The sequence below is a fragment of the Rhinoderma darwinii genome, chromosome 1, assembly GCF_050947455.1.
Source record: "Rhinoderma darwinii isolate aRhiDar2 chromosome 1, aRhiDar2.hap1, whole genome shotgun sequence".
Classification (NCBI taxonomy): Eukaryota; Metazoa; Chordata; class Amphibia; order Anura; family Rhinodermatidae; genus Rhinoderma; species Rhinoderma darwinii.
The window spans coordinates 643,470,778-643,495,529 of NC_134687.1; the positions used below are offsets into that span (position 1 = coordinate 643,470,778).

At 39.4% G+C, this 24,752-nt stretch overlaps 2 protein-coding genes across 2 annotated transcripts in view; one reads left to right on the forward strand and one right to left on the reverse strand.

Moving 5' to 3' along the window:
• LOC142660517 (uncharacterized) overlaps positions 1–24,752 on the forward strand; it is a 479,487-nt gene that overhangs the window by 405,184 nt on the left and 49,551 nt on the right. The window lies entirely within an intron of this gene.
• Positions 1–24,752, reverse strand: part of LOC142655263 (uncharacterized) — a 96,442-nt gene that overhangs the window by 26,296 nt on the left and 45,394 nt on the right. Inside the window, 2 exon segments of the mRNA XM_075829227.1 lie at positions 19,828–19,942; positions 20,107–20,204. Coding sequence (XP_075685342.1) covers positions 19,828–19,942; positions 20,107–20,204 — 213 coding nt within the window.

The window sequence follows — 24,752 nt, forward strand, 5'->3', positions numbered from 1 at the left end:
ATCACACATAGCACCAGGGACAATCCTGATAATCAGTGTATATTATATAAGTGATCACACATAGCACCAGGGACAATCCTGATAATCAGTATATATTATATAAGTGATCACACATAGCACCAGGGACAATCCTGATAATCAGTGTATATTATATAAGTGATCACACATAGCACCAGGGACAATCCTGATAATCAGTGTATATTATATAAGTGATCACACATAGTACCAGGGACAATCCTGATAATCAGTGTATATTATATAAGTGATCACACATAGCACCAGGGACAATCCTGATAATCAGTGTATATTATATAAGTGATCACACAGAGCACCAGGGACAATCCTGATAATCAGTATATATTATATAAGTGATCACACAGAGCACCAGGGACAATCCTGATAATCAGTGTATATTATATAAGTGATCACACATAGCACCAGGGACAATCCTGATAATCAGTATATATTATATAAGTGATCACACATAGCACCAGGGACAATCCTGATAATCAGTATATATTATATAAGTGATCACACATAGCACCAGGGACAATCCTGATAATCAGTATATATTATATAAGTGATCACACATAGCACCAGGGACAATCCTGATAATCAGTGTATATTATATAAGTGATCACACATAGCACCAGGGACAATCCTGATAATCAGTGTATATTATATAAGTGATCACACATAGCACCAGGTACAATCCTGATAATCAGTATATATTATATAAGTGATCACACATAGCACCAGGGACAATCCTGATAATCAGTATATATTATATAAGTGATCACACATAGCACCAGGGACAATCCTGATAATCAGTATATATTATATAAGTGATCACACATAGCACCAGGTACAATCCTGATAATCAGTATATATTATATAAGTGATCACACATAGCACCAGGGACAATCCTGATAATCAGTGTATATTATATAAGTGATCACACATAGCACCAGGTACAATCCTGATAATCAGTATATATTATATAAGTGATCACACATAGCACCAGAGACAATCCTGATAATCAGTGTATATTATATAAGTGATCACACATAGCAGCAGGGACAATCCTGATAATCAGTGTATATTATATAAGTGATCACACATAGCACCAGGGACAATCCTGATAATCAGTATATATTATATAAGTGATCACACATAGCACCAGGGACAATCCTGATAATCAGTATATATTATATAAGTGATCACACATAGTACCAGGGACAATCCTGATAATCAGTATATATTATATAAGTGATCACACATAGCACCAGGGACAATCCTGATAATCAGTGTATATTATATAAGTGATCACACATAGCACCAGGGACAATCCTGATAATCAGTGTATATTATATAAGTGATCACACATAGCACCAGGGACAATCCTGATAATCAGTGTATATTATATAAGTGATCACACATAGCACCAGGGACAATCCTGATAATCAGTATATATTATATAAGTGATCACACATATCACCAGGGACAATCCTGATAATCAGTGTATATTATATAAATGATCACACATAGCACCAGGGACAATCCTGATAATCAGTGTATATTATATAAGTGATCACACATAGCACCAGGGACAGTCCTGATAATCAGTGTATATTATATAAGTGATCACACATAGCACCAGGGACAATCCTGATAATCAGTATATATTATATAAGTGATAACACATAGCACCAGGGACAATCCTGATAATCAGTGTATATTATATAAGTGATCACACATAGCACCAGAGACAGTCCTGATAATCAGTATATATTATATAAGTGATCACACATAGCACCAGGGACAATCCTGATAATCAGTGTATATTATATAAGTGATCACACATAGCACCAGGGACAATCCTGATAATCAGTGTATATTATATAAGTGATCACACATAACACCAGAGACAATCCTGATAATCAGTGTATATTATATAAGTGATCACACATAGCACCAGGGACAATCCTGATAATCAGTGTATATTATATAAGTGATCACACATAGCACCAGGGACCATCCTGATAATCAGTATATATTATATAAGTGATCACACATAGCACCAGGGACAATCCTGATAATCAGTGTATATTATATAAGTGATCACACATAGCACCAGGGACAATCCTGATAATCAGTATATATTATATAAGTGATCACACATAGCACCAGGGACCATCCTGATAATCAGTATATATTATATAAGTGATCACACATAGCACCAGGGACAATCCTGATAATCAGTATTATATAAGTGATCACACATAGTACCAGGGACAATCCTGATAATCAGTATATATTATATAAGTGATCACACATAGCACCAGGGACAATCCTGATAATCAGTATATATTATATAAGTGATCACACATAGCACCAGGAACAATCCTGATAATCAGTATATATTATATAAGTGATCACACATAGCACCAGGGACAATCCTGATAATCAGTATATATTATATAAGTGATCACACATATCACCAGGGACAATCCTGATAATCAGTATATATTATATAAGTGATCACACATAGCACCAGGAACAATCCTGATAATCAGTATATATTATATAAGTGATCACACATAGCACCAGGGACAATCCTGATAATCAGTATATATTATATAAGTGATCACACATAGCACCAGGAACAATCCTGATAATCAGTATATATTATATAAGTGATCACACATAGCACCAGGGACAATCCTGATAATCAGTATATATTATATAAGTGATCACACATATCACCAGGGACAATCCTGATAATCAGTATATATTATATAAGTGATCACACATAGCACCAGGGACAATCCTGATAATCAGTATATATTATATAAGTGATCACACATAGCACCTAAGGGACAATCCTGATAATCAGTATATATTATATAAGTGATCACACATAGCACCAGGGACCATCCTGATAATCAGTGTATATTATATAAGTAATCACACATAGCACCAGGGACAATCCTGATAATCAGTATATATTATATAAGTGATCACACATAGCACCAGGGACAATCCTGATAATCAGTATATATTATATAAGTGATCACACATAGCACCAGGGACAATCCTGATAATCAGTATATATTATATAAGTGATCACACATAGCACCAGGGACAATCCTGATAATCAGTATATATTATATAAGTGATCACACATAGCACCAGGTACAATCCTGATAATCAGTATATATTATATAAGTGATCACACATAACACCAGGGACAATCCTGATAATCAGTATATATTATATAAGTGATCACACATAGTACCAGGGACAATCCTGATAATCAGTATATATTATATAAGTGATCACACATAGCACCAGGGACAATCCTGATAATCAGTATATATTATATAAGTGATCACACATAGCACCAGGGACAATCCTGATAATCAGTGAATATTATATAAGTGATCACACATAGCACCAGGGACCATCCTGATAATCAGTGTATATTATATAAGTAATCACACATAGCACCAGGGACAATCCTGATAATCAGTGTATATTATATAAGTGATCACACATAGCACCTAGGGGACAATCCTGATAATCAGTATATATTATATAAGTGATCACACATAGCACCAGGGACCATCCTGATAATCCGTATATATTATATAAGTGATCACACATAGTACCAGGGACAATCCTGATAATCAGTATATATTATATAAGTGATCACACATAGCACCAGGGACCATCCTGATAATCAGTATATATTATATAAGTGATCACACATAGCACCAGGGACCATCCTGATAATCAGTGTATATTATATAAGTGATCACACATAGCACCAGGGACAATCCTGATAATCCGTATATATTATATAAGTGATCACACATAGCACCAGGGACAATCCTGATAATCAGTATATATTATATAAGTGATCACACATAGCACCAGGGACAATCCTGATAATCAGTATATATTATATAAGTGATCACACATAGCACCAGGGACAATCCTGATAATCAGTGTATATTATATAAGTGATCACACATAGCACCAGGGACAATCCTGATAATCAGTATATATTATATAAGTGATCACACATAGCACCAGGTACAATCCTGATAATCAGTATATAATATATAAGTGATCACACATAGCACCAGGGACAATCCTGATAATCAGTGTATATTATATAAGTGATCACACATAGCACCAGGGACAATCCTGATAATCAGTATATATTATATAAGTGATCACACATAGCACCAGGGACAATCCTGATAATCAGTGTATATTATATAAGTGATCACACATAGCACCAGGGACAATCCTGATAATCAGTGTATATTATATAAGTGATCACACATAGTACCAGGGACAATCCTGATAATCAGTGTATATTATATAAGTGATCACACATAGCACCAGGGACAATCCTGATAATCAGTGTATATTATATAAGTGATCACACAGAGCACCAGGGACAATCCTGATAATCAGTATATATTATATAAGTGATCACACATAGCACCAGGGACAATCCTGATAATCAGTGTATATTATATAAGTGATCACACATAGCACCAGGGACAATCCTGATAATCAGTATATATTATATAAGTGATCACACATAGCACCAGGGACAATCCTGATAATCAGTATATATTATATAAGTGATCACACATAGCACCAGGGACAATCCTGATAATCAGTATATATTATATAAGTGATCACACATAGCACCAGGGACAATCCTGATAATCAGTGTATATTATATAAGTGATCACACATAGCACCAGGGACAATCCTGATAATCAGTGTATATTATATAAGTGATCACACATAGCACCAGGTACAATCCTGATAATCAGTATATATTATATAAGTGATCACACATAGCACCAGGGACAATCCTGATAATCAGTATATATTATATAAGTGATCACACATAGCACCAGGGACAATCCTGATAATCAGTATATATTATATAAGTGATCACACATAGCACCAGGGACAATCCTGATAATCAGTGTATATTATATAAGTGATCACACATAGCACCAGGGACAATCCTGATAATCAGTGTATATTATATAAGTGATCACATATAGTACCAGGGACAGTCCTGATAATCAGTGTATATTATATAAGTGATCACACATAGCACCAGGGACAATCCTGATAATCAGTATATATTATATAAGTGATCACACATAGCACCAGGGACAATCCTGATAATCAGTGTATATTATATAAGTGATCACACATAGCACCAGGTACAATCCTGATAATCAGTATATATTATATAAGTGATCACACATAGCACCAGAGACAATCCTGATAATCAGTGTATATTATATAAGTGATCACACATAGCAGCAGGGACAATCCTGATAATCAGTGTATATTATATAAGTGATCACACATAGCACCAGGGACAATCCTGATAATCAGTATATATTATATAAGTGATCACACATAGCACCAGGGACAATCCTGATAATCAGTATATATTATATAAGTGATCACACATAGTACCAGGGACAATCCTGATAATCAGTATATATTATATAAGTGATCACACATAGCACCAGGGACAATCCTGATAATCAGTGTATATTATATAAGTGATCACACATAGCACCAGGGACAATCCTGATAATCAGTGTATATTATATAAGTGATCACACATAGCACCAGGGACAATCCTGATAATCAGTATATATTATATAAGTGATCACACATAGCACCAGGGACAATCCTGATAATCAGTATATATTATATAAGTGATCACACATATCACCAGGGACAATCCTGATAATCAGTGTATATTATATAAATGATCACACATAGCACCAGGGACAATCCTGATAATCAGTGTATATTATATAAGTGATCACACATAGCACCAGGGACAGTCCTGATAATCAGTGTATATTATATAAGTGATCACACATAGCACCAGGGACAATCCTGATAATCAGTATATATTATATAAGTGATAACACATAGCACCAGGGACAATCCTGATAATCAGTGTATATTATATAAGTGATCACACATAGCACCAGAGACAGTCCTGATAATCAGTATATATTATATAAGTGATCACACATAGCACCAGGGACAATCCTGATAATCAGTGTATATTATATAAGTGATCACACATAGCACCAGGGACAATCCTGATAATCAGTGTATATTATATAAGTGATCACACATAGCACCAGAGACAATCCTGATAATCAGTGTATATTATATAAGTGATCACACATAGCACCAGGGACAATCCTGATAATCAGTGTATATTATATAAGTGATCACACATAGCACCAGGGACCATCCTGATAATCAGTATATATTATATAAGTGATCACACATAGCACCAGGGACAATCCTGATAATCAGTGTATATTATATAAGTGATCACACATAGCACCAGGGACAATCCTGATAATCAGTATATATTATATAAGTGATCACACATAGCACCAGGGACCATCCTGATAATCAGTATATATTATATAAGTGATCACACATAGCACCAGGGACAATCCTGATAATCAGTATTATATAAGTGATCACACATAGTACCAGGGACAATCCTGATAATCAGTATATATTATATAAGTGATCACACATAGCACCAGGGACAATCCTGATAATCAGTATATATTATATAAGTGATCACACATAGCACCAGGAACAATCCTGATAATCAGTATATATTATATAAGTGATCACACATAGCACCAGGGACAATCCTGATAATCAGTATATATTATATAAGTGATCACACATATCACCAGGGACAATCCTGATAATCAGTATATATTATATAAGTGATCACACATAGCACCAGGAACAATCCTGATAATCAGTATATATTATATAAGTGATCACACAGAGCACCAGGGACAGTCCTGATAATCAGTATATATTATATAAGTGATCACACATAGTACTAGGGACAATCCTGATAATCAGTATATATTATATAAGTGATCACACATAGCACCAGGGGCAATCCTGATAATCAGTGTATATTATATAAGTGATCACACATAACACCAGGGACAATCCTGATAATCAGTGTATATTATATAAGTGATCACACATAGCACCAGGGACAATCCTGATAATCAGTATATATTATATAAGTGATCACACAGAGCACCAGGGACAGTCCTGATAATCAGTGTATATTATATAAGTGATCACACATAGCACCTAAGGGACAATCCTGATAATCAGTATATATTATATAAGTGATCACACATAGCACCAGGGACAATCCTGATAATCAGTATATATTATATAAGTGATCACACATAGCACCAGGGACAATCCTGATAATCAGTATATATTATATAAGTGATCACACATAGCACCAGGGACAATCCTGATAATCAGTATATATTATATAAGTGATCACACATAGCACCAGAGACAATCCTGATAATCAGTGTATATTATATAAGTGATCACACATAGCACCAGGGACAATCCTGATAATCAGTATATATTATATAAGTGATCACACATAGCACCAGGAACAATCCTGATAATCAGTATATATTATATAAGTGATCACACATAGCACCAGAGACAATCCTGATAATCAGTGTATATTATATAAGTGATCACACATAGCACCAGGGACCATCCTGATAATCAGTATATATTATATAAGTGATCACACATAGCACCAGGGACAATCCTGATAATCAGTATATATTATATAAGTGATCACACATAGCACCAGGGACAATCCTGATAATCAGTGTATATTATATAAGTGATCACACATAGCACCAGGGACAATCCTGATAATCAGTATATATTATATAAGTGATCACACATAGCACCAGGGACAATCCTGATAATCAGTGTATATTATATAAGTGATCACACATAGCACCAGGGACAATCCTGATAATCAGTATATATTATATAAGTGATCACACATAGCACCAGGGAAAATCCTGATAATCAGTGTATATTATATAAGTGATCACACATAGCACCAGGGACAATCCTGATAATCAGTATATATTATATAAGTGATCACACATAGCACCAGGGACAATCCTGATAATCAGTATATATTATATAAGTGATCACACATAGCACCAGGGACCATCCTGATAATCAGTATATATTATATAAGTGATCACACATAGCACCAGAGACAATCCTGATAATCAGTGTATATTATATAAGTGATCACACATAGCACCAGGGACAATCCTGATAATCAGTGTATACTATATAAGTGATCACACATAGCACCAGAGACAATCCTGGTAATCAGTATATATTATATAAGTGATCACACATATCACCAGGGACAATCCTGATAATCAGTGTATACTATATAAGTGATCACACATAGCACCAGAGACAATCCTGATAATCAGTATATATTATATAAGTGATCACACATAGCACCAGGGACAATCCTGATAATCAGTATATATTATATAAGTGATCACACATAGCACCAGAGACAATCCTGGTAATCAGTATATATTATATAAGTGATCACACATAGCACCAGGGACAATCCTGATAATCAGTATATATTATATAAGTGATCACACATATCACCAGGGACAATCCTGATAATCAGTGTATACTATATAAGTGATCACACATAGCACCAGAGACAATCCTGGTAATCAGTATATATTATATAAGTGATCACACATAGCACCAGGGACAATCCTGATAATCAGTGTATATTATATAAGTGATCACACATATCACCAGGGACAGTCCTGATAATCAGTGTATATTATATAAGTGATCACACATAGCACCAGGGACAATCCTGATAATCAGTATATATTATATAAGTGATCACACATAGCACCAGGGACAATCCTGATAATCAGTATATATTATATAAGTGATCACACATAGCACCAGAGACAATCCTGATAATCAGTATATATTATATAAGTGATCACACATATCACCAGGGACAATCCTGATAATCAGTATATATTATATAAGTGATCACACATAGCACCAGGGACCATCCTGATAATCAGTATATATTATATAAGTGATCACACATAGTACCAGAGACAATCCTGATAACCAGTATATATTATATAAGTGATCACACATAGCACCAGGGACAATCCTGATAATCAGTATATATTATATAAGTGATCACACATATCACCAGGGACAATCCTGATAATCAGTATATATTATATAAGTGATCACACATAGCACCTAAGGGACAATCCTGATAATCAGTGTATATTATATAAGTGATCACACATAGCACCAGGGACCATCCTGATAATCAGTATATTATAGAAGTGATAACACATAGCACCAGGGACAAACCTGATAATCAGTATATATTATATAAGTGATCACACATAGCACCAGGGACAATCCTGATAATCAGTGTATATTATATAAGTGATCACACATAGCACCAGAGACAATCCTGATAATCAGTGTATATTATATAAGTGATCACACATAGCACCAGGGACAATCCTGATAATCAGTATATATTATATAAGTGATCACACATAGCACCAGGGACAATCCTGATAATCAGTATATATTATATAAGTGATCACACATAGCACCAGGGACAATCCTGATAATCAGTGTATATTATATAAGTGATCACACATAGCACCAGGGACCATCCTGATAATCAGTATATATTATATAAGTGATCACACATAGCACCAGAGACAATCCTGATAATCAGTGTATATTATATAAGTGATCACACATAGCACCAGGGACAATCCTGATAATCAGTATATATTATATAAGTGATCACACATAGCACCAGGGACAATCCTGATAATCAGTGTATATTATATAAGTGATCACACATAGCACCAGGGACCATCCTGATAATCAGTATATATTATATAAGTGATCACACATATCACCAGGGACCATCCTGATAATCAGTATATATTATATAAGTGATCACACATAGCACCAGGGACAATCCTGATAATCAGTGTATATTATATAAGTGATGACACATAGCACCTAAGGGACCATCCTGATAATCAGTATATATTATATAAGTGATCACACATAGCACCAGGGACCATCCTGATAATCAGTGTATATTATATAAGTGATCACACATAGCACCAGGGACAATCCTGATAATCAGTATATAGTCTATAAGTGATCACACATAGCACCAGGGACAATCCTGATAATCAGTATATATTATATAAGTGATCACACATAGCACCAGAGACAATCCTGATAATCAGTGTATATTATATAAGTGATCACACATAGCACCAGGGACAATCCTGATAATCAGTGTATATTATATAAGTGATCACACATAGCACCAGGGACAATCCTGATAATCAGTGTATATTATATAAGTGATCACACATAGCACCAGGGACAATCCTGATAATCAGTGTATATTATATAAGTGATCACACATAGCACCAGGGACAATCCTGATAATCAGTATATATTATATAAGTGATCACACATAGCACCAGGGACAATCCTGATAATCAGTATATATTATATAAGTGATCACACATAGCACCAGGGACAATCCTGATAATCAGTATATATTATATAAGTGATCACACATAGCACCAGGGACAGTCCTGATAATCAGTATATATTATATAAGTGATCACACATAGCACCAGGGACAGTCCTGATAATCAGTATATATTATATAAGTGATCACACATAGCACCAGGGACAGTCCTGATAATCAGTATATATTATATAAGTGATCACACATAGCACCAGGGACAGTCCTGATAATCCGTATATATTATATAAGTGATCACACATAGCACCAGGGACAATCCTGATAATCAGTGTATATTATATAAGTGATCACACATAGCACCAGGGACAATCCTGATAATCAGTATATATTATATAAGTGATCACACATATCACCAGGGACAATCCTGATAATCAGTATATATTATATAAGTGATCACACATAGCACCTAAGGGACAATCCTGATAATCAGTATATATTATATAAGTGATCACACATAACACCAGAGACCATCCTGATAATCAGTATATATTATATAAGTGATCACACATAGCACCAGGGACAATCCTGATAATCAGTGTATATTATATAAGTGATCACACATAGCACCAGGGACAATCCTGATAATCAGTATATATTATATAAGTGATCACACATATCACCTAAGGGACAATCCTGACAATCAGTATATATTATATAAGTGATCACAGATAGCACCAGGGACAATCCTGATAATCAGTATATATTATATAAGTGATCACACATAGCACCAGGGACAATCCTGATAATCAGTATATATTATATAAGTGATCACACATAGCACCAGGGACAATCCTGATAATCAGTGTATATTATATAAGTGATCACACATAGCACCAGGGACAATCCTGATAATCAGTATATATTATATAAGTGATCACACATAGCACCAGGGACAATCCTGATAATCAGTGTATATTATATAAGTGATCACACATAGCACCAGAGACAATCCTGATAATCAGTATATATTATATAAGTGATCACACATAGCACCAGGGACAATCCTGATAATCAGTGTATATTATATAAGTGATCACACACAGCACCAGAGACAGTCCTGATAATCAGTATATATTATATAAGTGATCACACATAGTACCAGGGACAATCCTGATAATCAGTATATATTATATAAGTGATCACACATAGCACCAGGGACCATCCTGATAATCAGTGTATATTATATAAGTGATCACACATAGCACCAGGGACAATCCTGATAATCAGTATATATTATATAAGTGATCACACATAGCACCAGGGACAATCCTGATAATCAGTATATATTATATAAGTGATCACACATAGCACCTAAGGGACAATCCTGATAATCAGTATATATTATATAAGTGATCACACATAGCACCAGGGACAATCCTGATAATCAGTATATATTATATAAGTGATCACACATAGCACCAGGGACAATCCTGATAATCCGTATATATTATATAAGTGATCACACATAGCACCAGGGACAATCCTGATAATCAGTATATATTATATAAGTGATCACACATAGCACCAGGGACAATCCTGATAATCAGTATATATTATATAAGTGATCACACATAGCACCAGGGACAATCCTGATAATCCGTATATATTATATAAGTGATCACACATAGCACCAGGGACAATCCTGATAATCCGTATATATTATATAAGTGATCACACATAGCACCAGGGACAGTCCTGATAATCAGTGTATATTATATAAGTGATCACACATAGCACCAGGGACAATCCTGATAATCAGTATATATTATATAAGTGATCACACATAGTACCAGGGACAATCCTGATAATCAGTATATATTATATAAGTGATCACACATAGCACCAGGGACCATCCTGATAATCAGTATATATTATATAAGTGATCACACATAGCACCAGGGACAATCCTGATAATCAGTATATGTTATATAAGTGATCACACATAGCACCAGGGACAATCCTGATAATCAGTATATATTATATAAGTGATCACACATAGCACCAGGGACAATCCTGATAATCAGTGTATATTATATAAGTGATCACACATAGCACCAGGGACAATCCTGATAATCAGTATATATTATATAAGTGATCACACATAGCACCAGGGACAATCCTGATAATCAGTGTATATTATGGAATAGCTGAGCCTGCAATTCCCTTATGTAAAAGAATTGTGTCATATTATAAACACGCAGGATATCGGATTTATACCGCGGATTCGCTGCGCATTTGTTGCAGAATTTCCCTATTAAGTTCAATAGGAAAGTCAAGTTCCGCAACAATCGTCATTGTTCCCAGAATCCTCTGCGGCTACACCGCGTCTTCACAGCAACGATGCAGGTTACATATATATATATATATAAAAAAAAAAGAAGGCGTCATGTGACTCCTGCAGCCAATCACAGGCTGGAGAGGTCACATGACACAGAGCAGCCGTAAGAGCAGGTACGTTTTGCTATGGTAATGTTCGGAGAGGTGAGGATCGGCCTTGTTGTAGTTCATCATTACAAAATACGACTCGTCCCACAAAACAACAGACCACTACAAAGACCAGAAATAGCAACTTACCCCAAAGAGGCCGGCACTGATGGGGTTAAATCCCTGCTCAGTCTGGGTTTAGGACTCCAGTGGGCGGGGTCACTCAATGATTGATACACACTCCTACAGCAACGACTGATAACAGAGAGAACACCCGACCAGCGCCTGGTCTCTACCTCGAATACTGAAATCGCTGAAGGACCTGTGCTGATGTCACCACCATGGGACCGGCGCAGGAGGGGCGGAGCTTAGCAATAGAAAGTAGTAGTGGATGGAGGACCTGTGACGATATCAAGATCACGTGACCGGTGTATCAGGGGGCGGAGCTTAGAAGTGGAAAGAATGAAGAATGGATGAAGGACCTGTGATGAGAAACATGTGACCGCTGCAGGAGTTGTCCGAGACCTGAGATAATGTCACAACCATGTGACTGGGGCAGGGAGGGCGGAGCTTATCAGTGGAGAGAAGTGTTGGATAAAGGTCCTGTGACAATCACATGATGTGAGGGCTTGGTGAGGGGCGGAGCTCTGTGAGGGGGCGGGGCTTCTGTGCTGTGTGGAGAAGTGATGGATTCAGCGTTTTTTTCTTCTTTTATAGGTTTAGGCAATTGTGTGAAAGCTGGAGCCAGGGGAATGGTGGGAGTTGTAGTCCTCTACTCTTATACCTCCTCCGTGTAATGTCCACTAATATCACATAACAGCCTAGACATGCTGGGAGTTGTAGTCCTCTCCTCCTATACCTGCTCCCCGTCATGTTCTCTGATATTCATAGTTACATAGTTTGTACGGTTAAAAAAAGACACATGTCCATCAAGTTCAACCAAGGGAAGGGATGAAACAACATTTCTACACATTGACACAGGAGTTTATATTTTCTCATTACAGGAAATTATCTAAGCCTTTTTTAAAGCCATCTCCTGTCCCTGCTGTGACGGCTCCTGCGGTGACTATTCCATAAATTCACCGTTCTCACAGTAAAGAAGCCTTGTCGCCTCTGCAGGTTGAACCTTTTTTTCTCCAGACGGAGGGAGAGCCCCCTTGTTTTTTGAGGGGGTTTTACCATATATTTTGTATGTGCCATTCATATATTTATATAAGTTAATCATGTCCCCCCTTAGTCATCTCTTTTCAAGGCTAAATAGGTTTAGTTCTTTTAATCTTTCCTCATAACTTAGATTCTCCATGCCCCTTATTAGCTTCGTTGCTCTTCTTTGTATTTTTTCCAACTCCAGGGCATCCTTTCTATGAACTGGAGCCCAGAACTGGACTGCATATTCTAGATGAGGCCTCACTAATGCTTTGTAAAGTGGTAATATTACATCCCGATCACGTGAGTCCATGCCTCTTTTAATACACGACAATATCCTGCTGGCCTTTGAAGCAGCTGATTGACACTGCATGCTGTTATTTAGTTTATAATTTACAAGTACACCCAGATCCTTCTCAGCAAGTGACTCCCCCAGTGTAGCTCCCCCTAGGACATATGATGCATGCAGGTTGTTCGTACCCAGATGCATAACTTTACATTTATCTACATTAAACTTAATTTGCCAAGTGGACGCCCAAACACTTAGTGTGTCCAAATCAGCTTGCAATTCACGAACATCTTCCATAGTCTGAACTATATTACATAGCTTGGTGTCATCTGCAAAAATAGAAACAGTGCTATTAATCCCATCCTCTATATCATTAACCCCTCCCCATACCTTGACGTAACTGCACGTCAAGCTGTGAAGTTCATGCACCTTGACGTGCAGTTTCGTCGGCAATTTAAAAGTTAACCGCCGCGCGGCGCTACACCGCAGAGGCGGTTAACTGTGTAGTCTGCCTGCCCTGGTGTCCAGGCAGAGTACAAGGGACCAATCGAAGCGGTCCCTCGTTAGAGAGGCTCCGATTGGTTAGTCTGTACAGACTAATCAATTGGAGCTTAGCACGTTAGAGATCAACGTCACAGGCTCTGATCTCCTCTGTTGGAGTCAGGAAGTGGAGGAGATCAGAGCCTGCAGCCGTCGTGTGCAACGAGTGTTGAACAAAAAAACACTTAAAACCCACATTAACCCCTTGATCGCAGTCCCAAACTGTGATCACCCTCTCCCCTCCTCTCCCAGTCTATAAGGGAGCTTTTCTTTTGTTCCTTTTTTTTTTTTTTTTATTCAAAAAAATAAAATAAAAAACCCTTTAGTTAGTTTAGTCAGATCTAGTCAGTGTTAGTCAGCGTCAATTTAGCCAGTGTTAGATTAGTCAGATCTAGTCAGCGTCAATTTAGTTAGTGTTAGTCGGCGTCACTAGTCAGTTTTAGTGTCGATTTAGTGTTAGTCAGCGTCAATTTAGTCAATGTCAGACCGCCTGTCAGCGTCAGATTGCCCGTTAGCGTCAGATTGCCCGTTAGCGTCAGATCGCCCGTTAGCGCCAGATCGCCCGTTAGTCATCGTCAGTGTTAGTTTAGTCAGATCTAGTCAGCGTCAATTTAGTCAGTGTTAGTCAGCGTCCGTGTTGGTGTCAATTTAGTCAGTGTTAGTCAGCGTCAATTTAGTCAATGTCAGACCGCCTATCAGCGTCAGACCGCCTATCAGCGTCAGATCGCCCGTTAGCGTCAGATCGCCCGTTAGCGTCAGATCGCCCGTTAGCGTCAGATCGTCCGTTAGCGTCAGATCGTCCGTTAGTCATCGTCAGACCGCCTGTTCGTCAGCGTCCGTTAGTCTCAGTCAGTTAGCGTCAGTCAGTGTGTGATTGTCAGTTAGTCATCGTCTTTTTGCAAGTGTAGTTTAGTGTTAGTCAGTTATAGTGTCATAAAATAAAAAAATTAAAAAATATATATTAGTGTACGTTAGTGTTAGTATTTAGAAAAAAAAAGTTCTATTCTACATTTTTTTGTATACACTTTCTACAGTATACAAGATTACATAAACCTTTATTGTACACAAAAATAAAAAATGGCCCGCAAAACATTTTCTGCGTAGGAGGCGTATGAGATGCTGGCATCGGCCACATATACTGCGAGTAATGTAGGGTCCGCTTTTGTGTTGTCCTCTTCCTCAAGTGACACTGAGGAACCTCCTCGCAGTCGCAGGAGGGTTAGTGTTCAGGTTACACCTGCACCTGAACCTAATTGGTTGCCCCCAACCTCCTACACCCCCCAAGTACCGGACTTTACTGCTGCTGCAAAGGTCCAAGTCCAGACAGCAGGGCTGTCTGAAATTGAGTTTTTTCAGCTTTTTTTTCGGACAGCATTGTGGACAAAATTGTTGAGCAAACTAATCTTTGTGCTCAACAATTTATTACTGCCAACCCCGGTAGTTTTTATGCCAGGCCATACAGGTGGCATCCCACCGACAAAGCAGAAATGCTGCAGTACTGGGGATTGGTCCTAAATATGGGCCTAACAAAGAAGCCATCAGTGAGGGCCTATTGGTCCACTGATATTCTTTACCACTGCCCCTTATACCGCACCACAACACCAAGGGCTCGTTTTGAGGCAATACAGAAGTTTTTGCACTTCAATGATAATTCCCAGTGCCGCCCCCCCCCCCCCCCAGGATCACCCAAATTTCGATTGACTCTATAAATTTAGACCCCTTATTTCCCATTTGGCCCACAAGTTTTCCATGTCATATACCCCTGGAAGAGAAATTGCTATTGACAAGTCCCTGGTGCATTTGAAGGGAAGGGTGAAGTTCAGGCAGTATTTGCCCAACAAACGTGCCAGGTATGACATCAAGATCTACAAGTTGTGTGAGTCGGAGTCGGGCTACACACATACTTTTAAAATATACGAGGGAAGAGACAGTCAGATTGAACCCCCAAACTGTCCACCCGTCCTGACCACAACTGGGAGGATTGTCTGGGACCTCCTGCACCCACTGTTTAATCAGGGGTACCACTTGTATATTGACAACTGGTACACAAGTGTACCCCTGTTCAAATGCCTGGTGGAACAAAAAACGGTGGCGTGTGGGACGGTCCGCAAAAAACAGAGACCGCTCCCAAAAACCCTTCTCGGCCAACCCCTGCAGCGTGGGGAGAGCAGGGCGGTCCAAGGCGAAGGGGTCCTATTTTTGAAATTCAGGGACAAGAGGGATGTGTTGATGCTAACATCCATTCATGATGCCACCTGCTCTCTTGTCCCTGTGCGTGGTGCAACACCCACCACCACGTCACGGCCTGTCTGCATCCAGGCATATAACAAATTTATGGGGGGAGTGGACCTTTTTGACCAGATGCTCAAGCCGTACAATGCCATGCGGAAATCAAAAATTTGGTATAAAAAACTTGCGGTGTACAAATGACATTGTACAACTCCTTTGTAATATACAGGAGCACTGGTCAGGAGGGGACATACCTGGAGTACCAGGAGAAGGTAATCAAGTCCCTTCTCTTTGGGAATGTGGCAGAGGTAGGAGAAAGTTCTGCCTCTGCAAGTACGGATGTCCCCAGGATAGTTCCAGGACAGCAGTTTCCTGGTGAAGTGCCGCCCACCTAAAAAAAAAGCCACCCCCCAGAAGAGGTGTCGTGTCTGTGCCAAAAGAGGCATAAGAAAAGACACAACATACCAGTGTAACACCTGTCCCACCCACCCTGGACTGTGTATGAAGGAGTGCTTCCGGATATACCACACCTCTCTGGATTTCTAAATTTTATTTTCATCTGTCCCTTTCATTTACAATTGCCGTCCCTCCCATTTACCATAACCAATTCACCATTTAAAATTTGAACATCCCCATAACAAAACTAAAAATTCCCATTATAACCCTAGATGAATATCTAGGATTTGTAATATGGTGTAGTATCTGCACAATTTTTTAGGCCTATGCAAACATGAAATGTGCCCAAAAATCATCCAAGTAAAATAAGGCCTCAAAATCCTTGTGATGTTCCAATATTTTCCGGCCCTGACCATATGTCCAGCAACAGAGAATTAGGGCCAATTTGGGGGTATTTCTAAACTCAGAAGAAATATCCTGATAAATGTTGAGGTGCTTTTCTTCACTTGCATGCTCTGTGTCTGAAAATTCTGTCCTATAAATGAAGCATTTGTCATATGTTCTTTTTCACGCCAGATGTCCACAAGATTCTGCAAAAAAACTATGGGGTTAATAAAGTGATCACACCACTAGAAAAAATTCCTTGAGGGGTGTAGTTTTCAAAATGGGGTCACTTTTGGGGTGTTTACACTGTTTTGGTCCCCCCCCAGTGCATTGCAAACGCGACATGGCACTAAAAACTATTCTAGCAAAATCTGCGCTCCAAAATCCAAATGACGCTCCTTCTATTCTGAGCCCTGCTGTGGGTCCAAACAGCAGTGTATTACCACATATGTGGTATTGCTGTAATCGGGAGAAATTGCTTTACAAATTACTTTTTGTCCTTTATTCTTTTTTAAAATCTAAAATTTCTATGTTTTTTCAGAAAAAAAGTAGGTTTTCATCTTCACACACGAATGCAAATAAATTTTGCAAAACAACTGTGGGGTCAAAGTGCTAACTATACCACTAGAAAGATTCATTGAGGGGTGCAGTTTCCAAAATGGGGTCACTTTTTATCTGTTTTTACTGTATCGGCAGCACAAGAACTCTTCAAATCTGACATGGTGCCTAAAATATATTCTAAAAAAGGAGGCCCCAAAATCCTCTAGGTGCTCCTTTGCTTCTGAGGCCTGTGCTTCAGTCCGTTAGCACACTAGGGCCACATGTGGGATATTTCTAAAAAAGTGCAGTATCTGGGCAATAAATATTGAGTTGCATTTCTCTGGTAAAACCTTCTGTGTTACAAAAAAAAATGGATTACATATGAATTTTGGCAAAAAAAATGAAATCTGTAAATTACACCTGTAGATTGCTTTAATTCCTTTGAAATGCCTAAAGGGTTAAAACACTTTCTGAATGCTGTTTTGAATACTCTGAGGGGTGCCGTTTTCAAAATGGGTTCATTTATGGGGACTTTCTAATATATAAGGCCCCTAAACTAACTTCAGAACTGAACTGGTCCCTGAAAAAATAGCCTTTTGAAATTTTCTTGAAAATATGAGAAATTGGCGCTAAAGTTCTAAGCCTTGTAACGTCCTAGAAAAATAAAATAAGGTTCCAAAAACGATGCAAATATAAAGTAGACATATGGGAAATATAAACTAGTAAGTATTTTGTGTGGTAATACTATCTGTCTTCCAAGCAGATAGATTTAAATTTCGAAAAATTCTCTACATTTTGATGTTTTTCACAATTAAATATTGAATTTATCGACCAAATTTTTTCACTAACATAAAGTACAATATGTCACGAGAAAACAATCTCAGAATCGCTTGAATAGGTAAAAGCATTCCAGAGTTATTACCACATAAAGTGACACGTCAGATTTGAAAAATCGGCTTCGTCCTGAAGACCAAAACAGGCTCAGTCCTGAAGGGGTTAATAAATAAGTTGAATAATAGTGGTCCCAGCACTGAACCCTGGGGTACACCACTTATAACCGGGGACCATTCAGTGTTGCTGGGCGGGAAGGGGTAGAAGCTGTATGACGATTGGATAGTGTCCTACAGAAAACATTACACTGTTAGGAGATAGGGAATTAATAAACTGGTGACAGATCCTCTAACTGCTTTCATGCTATTCATCTGCCATCCACTCCATTTATGCGCCTCCATCTTCTACTAACTTTAGTGTTCGGTTCAGCTTTTCGCTGAAGTCACTTTATGAATTAATTATTACTCACCTGTGGTAACACCTCCTGGAATTTCCTCCTCAACTTCACTCTTACACGGTTGATCGCCCCTCACCCGCTCTATTTCGGCTTCATCCTCCGCTTTAATATAAGTCAGATCTTCCCCCTGATTTCACATATGTAACAATTCAGTACAATACAGCAGAGTGCGAAGAATCTAACACATCAACATAAGAAACCACCAAAATCTATGACCACATTTATGATCGCAAGACCCAAAAGCTCCGCACCCCCCTATATAGATCTGGTATACGGCTCAGCTTCATTTACCTGATGATTCTCTGGGACATTGTGATTTTCCTCTGGACAGTCCTGGGAATACAGAGGACTGGGACATCTCTCTGGTGGATTTCTCCTAATGGATCCATCTGTAGAAAACACACAGTGAATGAATACATGACCATTGTATATCTGTCTATATATCAGACACTTCCCTCAAGACCTGCAATTCCATGTTTACTTTTAGAGCGTAAATTAATTATAGTATTTGTGTCCCCACAACTGTTCCCTATAAAGTGCGTGGCTGTGCTCACTAAACTAACACTAAGTCCGCGCACTGTCACAGCCGGTGGGTGGATGCAGTGGCAGATCATGCCGGTGGTGTCGCTAGCACCGGAGGGCGGACCCGGCGCTAGCGACAGCCACATTCACTTGCATCTGCGTCCTCAGGATGCAGATACAAATAATGCAGCCTATAATGCGTTGGGAAGACCCCCTTCACAGGCTGGCATGATAACGTCACTGCATAACGGTGGTCTGCGAAAGCGGTCCTGCCCGCAAGGCTGTGCAGCGCTCTGTCCGTTGCGGGAAAGAGGAAAGGTAAGTACAATATAAGGCTGTGTGGCACTATTTACAAGAGGGGGGCAGTTTGGCACTATATACAAGGGCGTGCTGTGTGGCAGTATATACAGGTTCTGTGTCGACGCCCGTGGTTAATTAGCCTTCATCAGCTCCAAGGTCTGCTAGAGTGACGCGATCTGTTACCACTCAGGCTTGCAGTCTGAGAAGAGGGCGAACCTATCACAGCCTGGCCTGATGGTTCTAGCTCCCGACCATGGTCTATTTATACCCTCACTTGCATCAGGTTCCTTGCCTATGATTGTCTGGTATCCTGGCTCTGCGATTTCTGCTATTTACCTGATTGACCGCTGTTACATTGACCCTGACTTGCCTGACTTCTCCTGCTCTGATTTTGCTACTACTTACTCCCCTGGTTTGATTCGGCTCATTCACCTCTGCCTGTTGCTCACAGTGTTTCCGTGAGCAACTGCCCCTACTTCCCCCTTTGCTTCTGTGTGCCCTTGTCTTGTGTTGTCTGTCTTGCACTTACTGAGCGTAGGGACCGTCGCCCAGTTGTACGCCGTCACTTAGGGCGGGCCGTGCAAGTAGGCAGGGACTGAGTTGCGGGTAGATTAGGGCTCACCTGTCCGTCTCCCTACCCCGATTCATTACAGTTTGACACAATTATATTCAGGAGCATAGTGTTTGGGGCTATTATATTTAGGGGCACAGTGTGCGGCACCATGATAATTTTATCTTTGTTTATAGGTGTGGAAATGTAGGTAAAGTGATGAGCCAAAGACATCGGAGTGGCAAAATCCGCAGAAATGGGTCATGGCTGGGAGAAGTCGCCATGAAGTTTATTATAGGAAATCCTTGTATTTCACAAAAAGTCTTTGTGCAGTCTAGGACTGATAGACAAATGGATATTACCATTCCCCTTGTCAGGAGGACGTGTCCCTTCACAGTGTGATACTGTCTGTATGTAGGGACACAGCCCTTTGACAAGGGGAATCGTAACACGTATTTGTGAATACTTACATAAAAAGGTAGTGCTAACAATAGTTTATAGCGGTCTATTTTACTGGTGTACTTGTAATATTATAGTATTTATAAAAGTAATTAAAACTAACTCAAAATAAGTTTTCTTATGGTCTCATTTAGTACGCTATATTAGTGTTTATTGGGGGTATTACTTTTGGTCATCGGAACGCCCACCATTGATGGAGACTTGCCCTGCTCCCTAACTGCTCCGCTCAGGAGCTGCTAAGTCTTAGAGCGAACATTGGTCCTCACCAACTGTGCTTGGGTCCTAGTGGTAGTTCGCAGGCCTCATGTGGCCGATGGGCAAATGAGAGCTAATGGTGTCGCAGGGGAGAGACGGCTTTTTACTCTATAATAATAAAATTACGCTATAACAGTGACCATACACACATTAAAGCGGCAGGACGCATCTCTTGCCCTGCTAGTCAAAAAAAATACAAAGGTGTCATCTGCTTTTTAGCCGCTAAAGAACTGAGCAATTTTTTGCCATGAGGACCAAGATAATTTTTTGGGTTTTGCCTCCTCACATTCCATCAGCCATAACTTTTCATTTTTAAGGCTACACAGTAATGCTCATCAGAATCAGTTGTGCAGCAGGCACAACACTAGGATAGGTTGATTCAAGTAGGGTCTGTGACTGCTGCTCCAACCTACAGGCCTCCAGCATCACGTACAATTTACCAGAGGAAGAGCTCCGATCGACCTTGAGATGCGTTGTACGTTCCTAATAAATCTTTTTATACTTATCTATACAACGGTGACACTGCCCAATCTATTCCTGCTTTCTTCCGATCACTCTGGATGTCTTACATAGTTATTTGAGGCCTTGTTGTTTGCGGGACAAGTCATATATTTTTTTTTAGGAATCATTTTCGGTTTAATACATCCTGGTGCTTTATCTTCCCCAAGTAAACGATGTAGTGCACACGCACCCGTCTGTCCATGAGATGTAAAAGAAAATGTGATTCATAAGACCAGGCCAACTTCTATTACTCCATGGTCCAGTTCTGATGCATGTGCCCATTGTAGGCTCTTTTAGCGGTGGACAGGGGTCGGCATGCCAGCCTCAACTGCAGTAAGCTGCGATGCTCTGTGTGATCTGACATCTTTCTATCATAGCCAGCAGTAACTTCTTCAGCAATTTGTGCTACAGTAGCTCCTTTGTGGGATCGGTCCATTTGGACTAGTCTTCGCTCCCCATGCGCATTCAATGAGCCTTGGGCGCCCATGATACGGTCTCTGGTTTACCGGTTGTCCTTTCATGGACCACTTTTTGCTGGCACTAACCACTGCATACCGGGAACACCCCACAAGACCGGATGTTTTGGAGATGCTGTGCCCTGGTCGTTTGGACATCACAATTTGGCTATTGTCACAATCTGTCACGTCCGTACACCTGCCCATTTCTCTGCTTCCAACATCTACTTCAAGAACTGAGTGATCACTTGCTGCCTAATATACCCCCCCCCCCCCTTGTCAGGAGCCATTGTAACCAGATAATCAATGTTATTCTCTTCACCTGTCACTGGTTTTAATGTTATGTCTGAACAGTGTGTGTATGTGTGTGTATATATCACAATCGAAGTGAATTGTATAGTGGATGTATGTACATGTGTGTGTGAGTGTGTATATGTGTGTATGTGTATGTAGAACAGTGGAAGTGGATTGTACAGCGAATGTATGTATGTATGTAAGTATGTATGTATGTATGTATGTGTGTGGATTGTACAGTGTATGTATCTGTGTATGCGGATTGTACAGTGAATTTACAACGTCACTAAAGTAAAAAGTGAATGTGGAAGAAATGGTCAGTTTGGAGATAATAAATCCACATCCCTCGTCATTCTCTACCCTCTCGTGTTTTTTAACCTTTAATAACTGGTGTTGGGGAAACTAAATGTTAAAGTTTTTATTTATTAGAGCAATTTAAAGAGTTTTGACATTTCGACGTGCGGAAAGTGCCGTTCTTCATATATTTCCATTGTGATCCTCAGAGTCAGGATTAGCAGAGCGACATATCGGAAGCTGTTGTTCTCCTGAACTCTCACTGAAGTTGCTCAGACTTGCCCGGTTTCTTAACCCCTTCCCGACATACAGTTACGTCATAGCCGGGTAGGGGAAGTATGGAGCGGGCTCACAGGCTGAGCACGCTCCATACAAAGCTGATGTGTGCTGTATAATACAGCTGACACTTCACATTAACGGGCGGGATCAAGCTCGAGAGCGATCCCGCTAGTTTAACCCGTTACATGCCACAGTCATTAGCGACTGTGGCATTTAAATCGTTAGAAGCAGATGGCTGTTATAGCAGCCCCATGTCTGCCATCTTTGTGCTCCTATTACCACCTACCTCTGGCAGAGCTTAACAGAAGTCTGTCAGAAAGACGTTATACTGCAATACATTATAAAAAAAAAAAAGTAAAAAGCTGTTGAATGTTTTTCATTATGTAAAATAAAAAATATTAAAAAGTAAAAGAAAACCCCTTTAACCCATTTTCCCCCTAAAAAAATAAACAGAATTGGTATTGCGGCATCCGCAAAAGTCGGAACTATTTCAATATACCATTATTTAACACCGTAAAAAGAAAAATGTAAAAAACGCCAGAATCACTGTTTTTTGGTCACCTCACCTCCCACAAAAAAATTTAATAAAGGATGGGCGTGGTTACGATGTCGACAGGAGCCGACGTGCCGTTCAGGAGCTCCGGCAATCTTGGTAGCATCAGCTGCCATCCGCCCTCCTAAAACCTCTGGGGGTGATTGCTCCTGCGTGGCTGTGTTCCCTACATCCTGGGGAGCGGATCGAACCGGGTCCGGCACAAATCTGGGCAACTGGTGTGTTGCGGCCCAGCAAGGAGGCTGTATCCCCGGCCCCGTTTTGGGAGCGGCGGTCCGACGACTCCCATTGAGGCGAGCTCAGCTGACGTAAGTAGTGGAGTCCGGGACGGAGAGGCTGACAATGCTGTGCCCAGTTCCCTCAACAGCTGCCATCCTCTGGAGCCCATCAGAGCTCCCGTCGTTTCGCGGCCTAGCTAGAGGCCCCGATCCCCGGCCTTGATTTTGGAGCGGCGGGTCCCCGACGACTCCCGTTG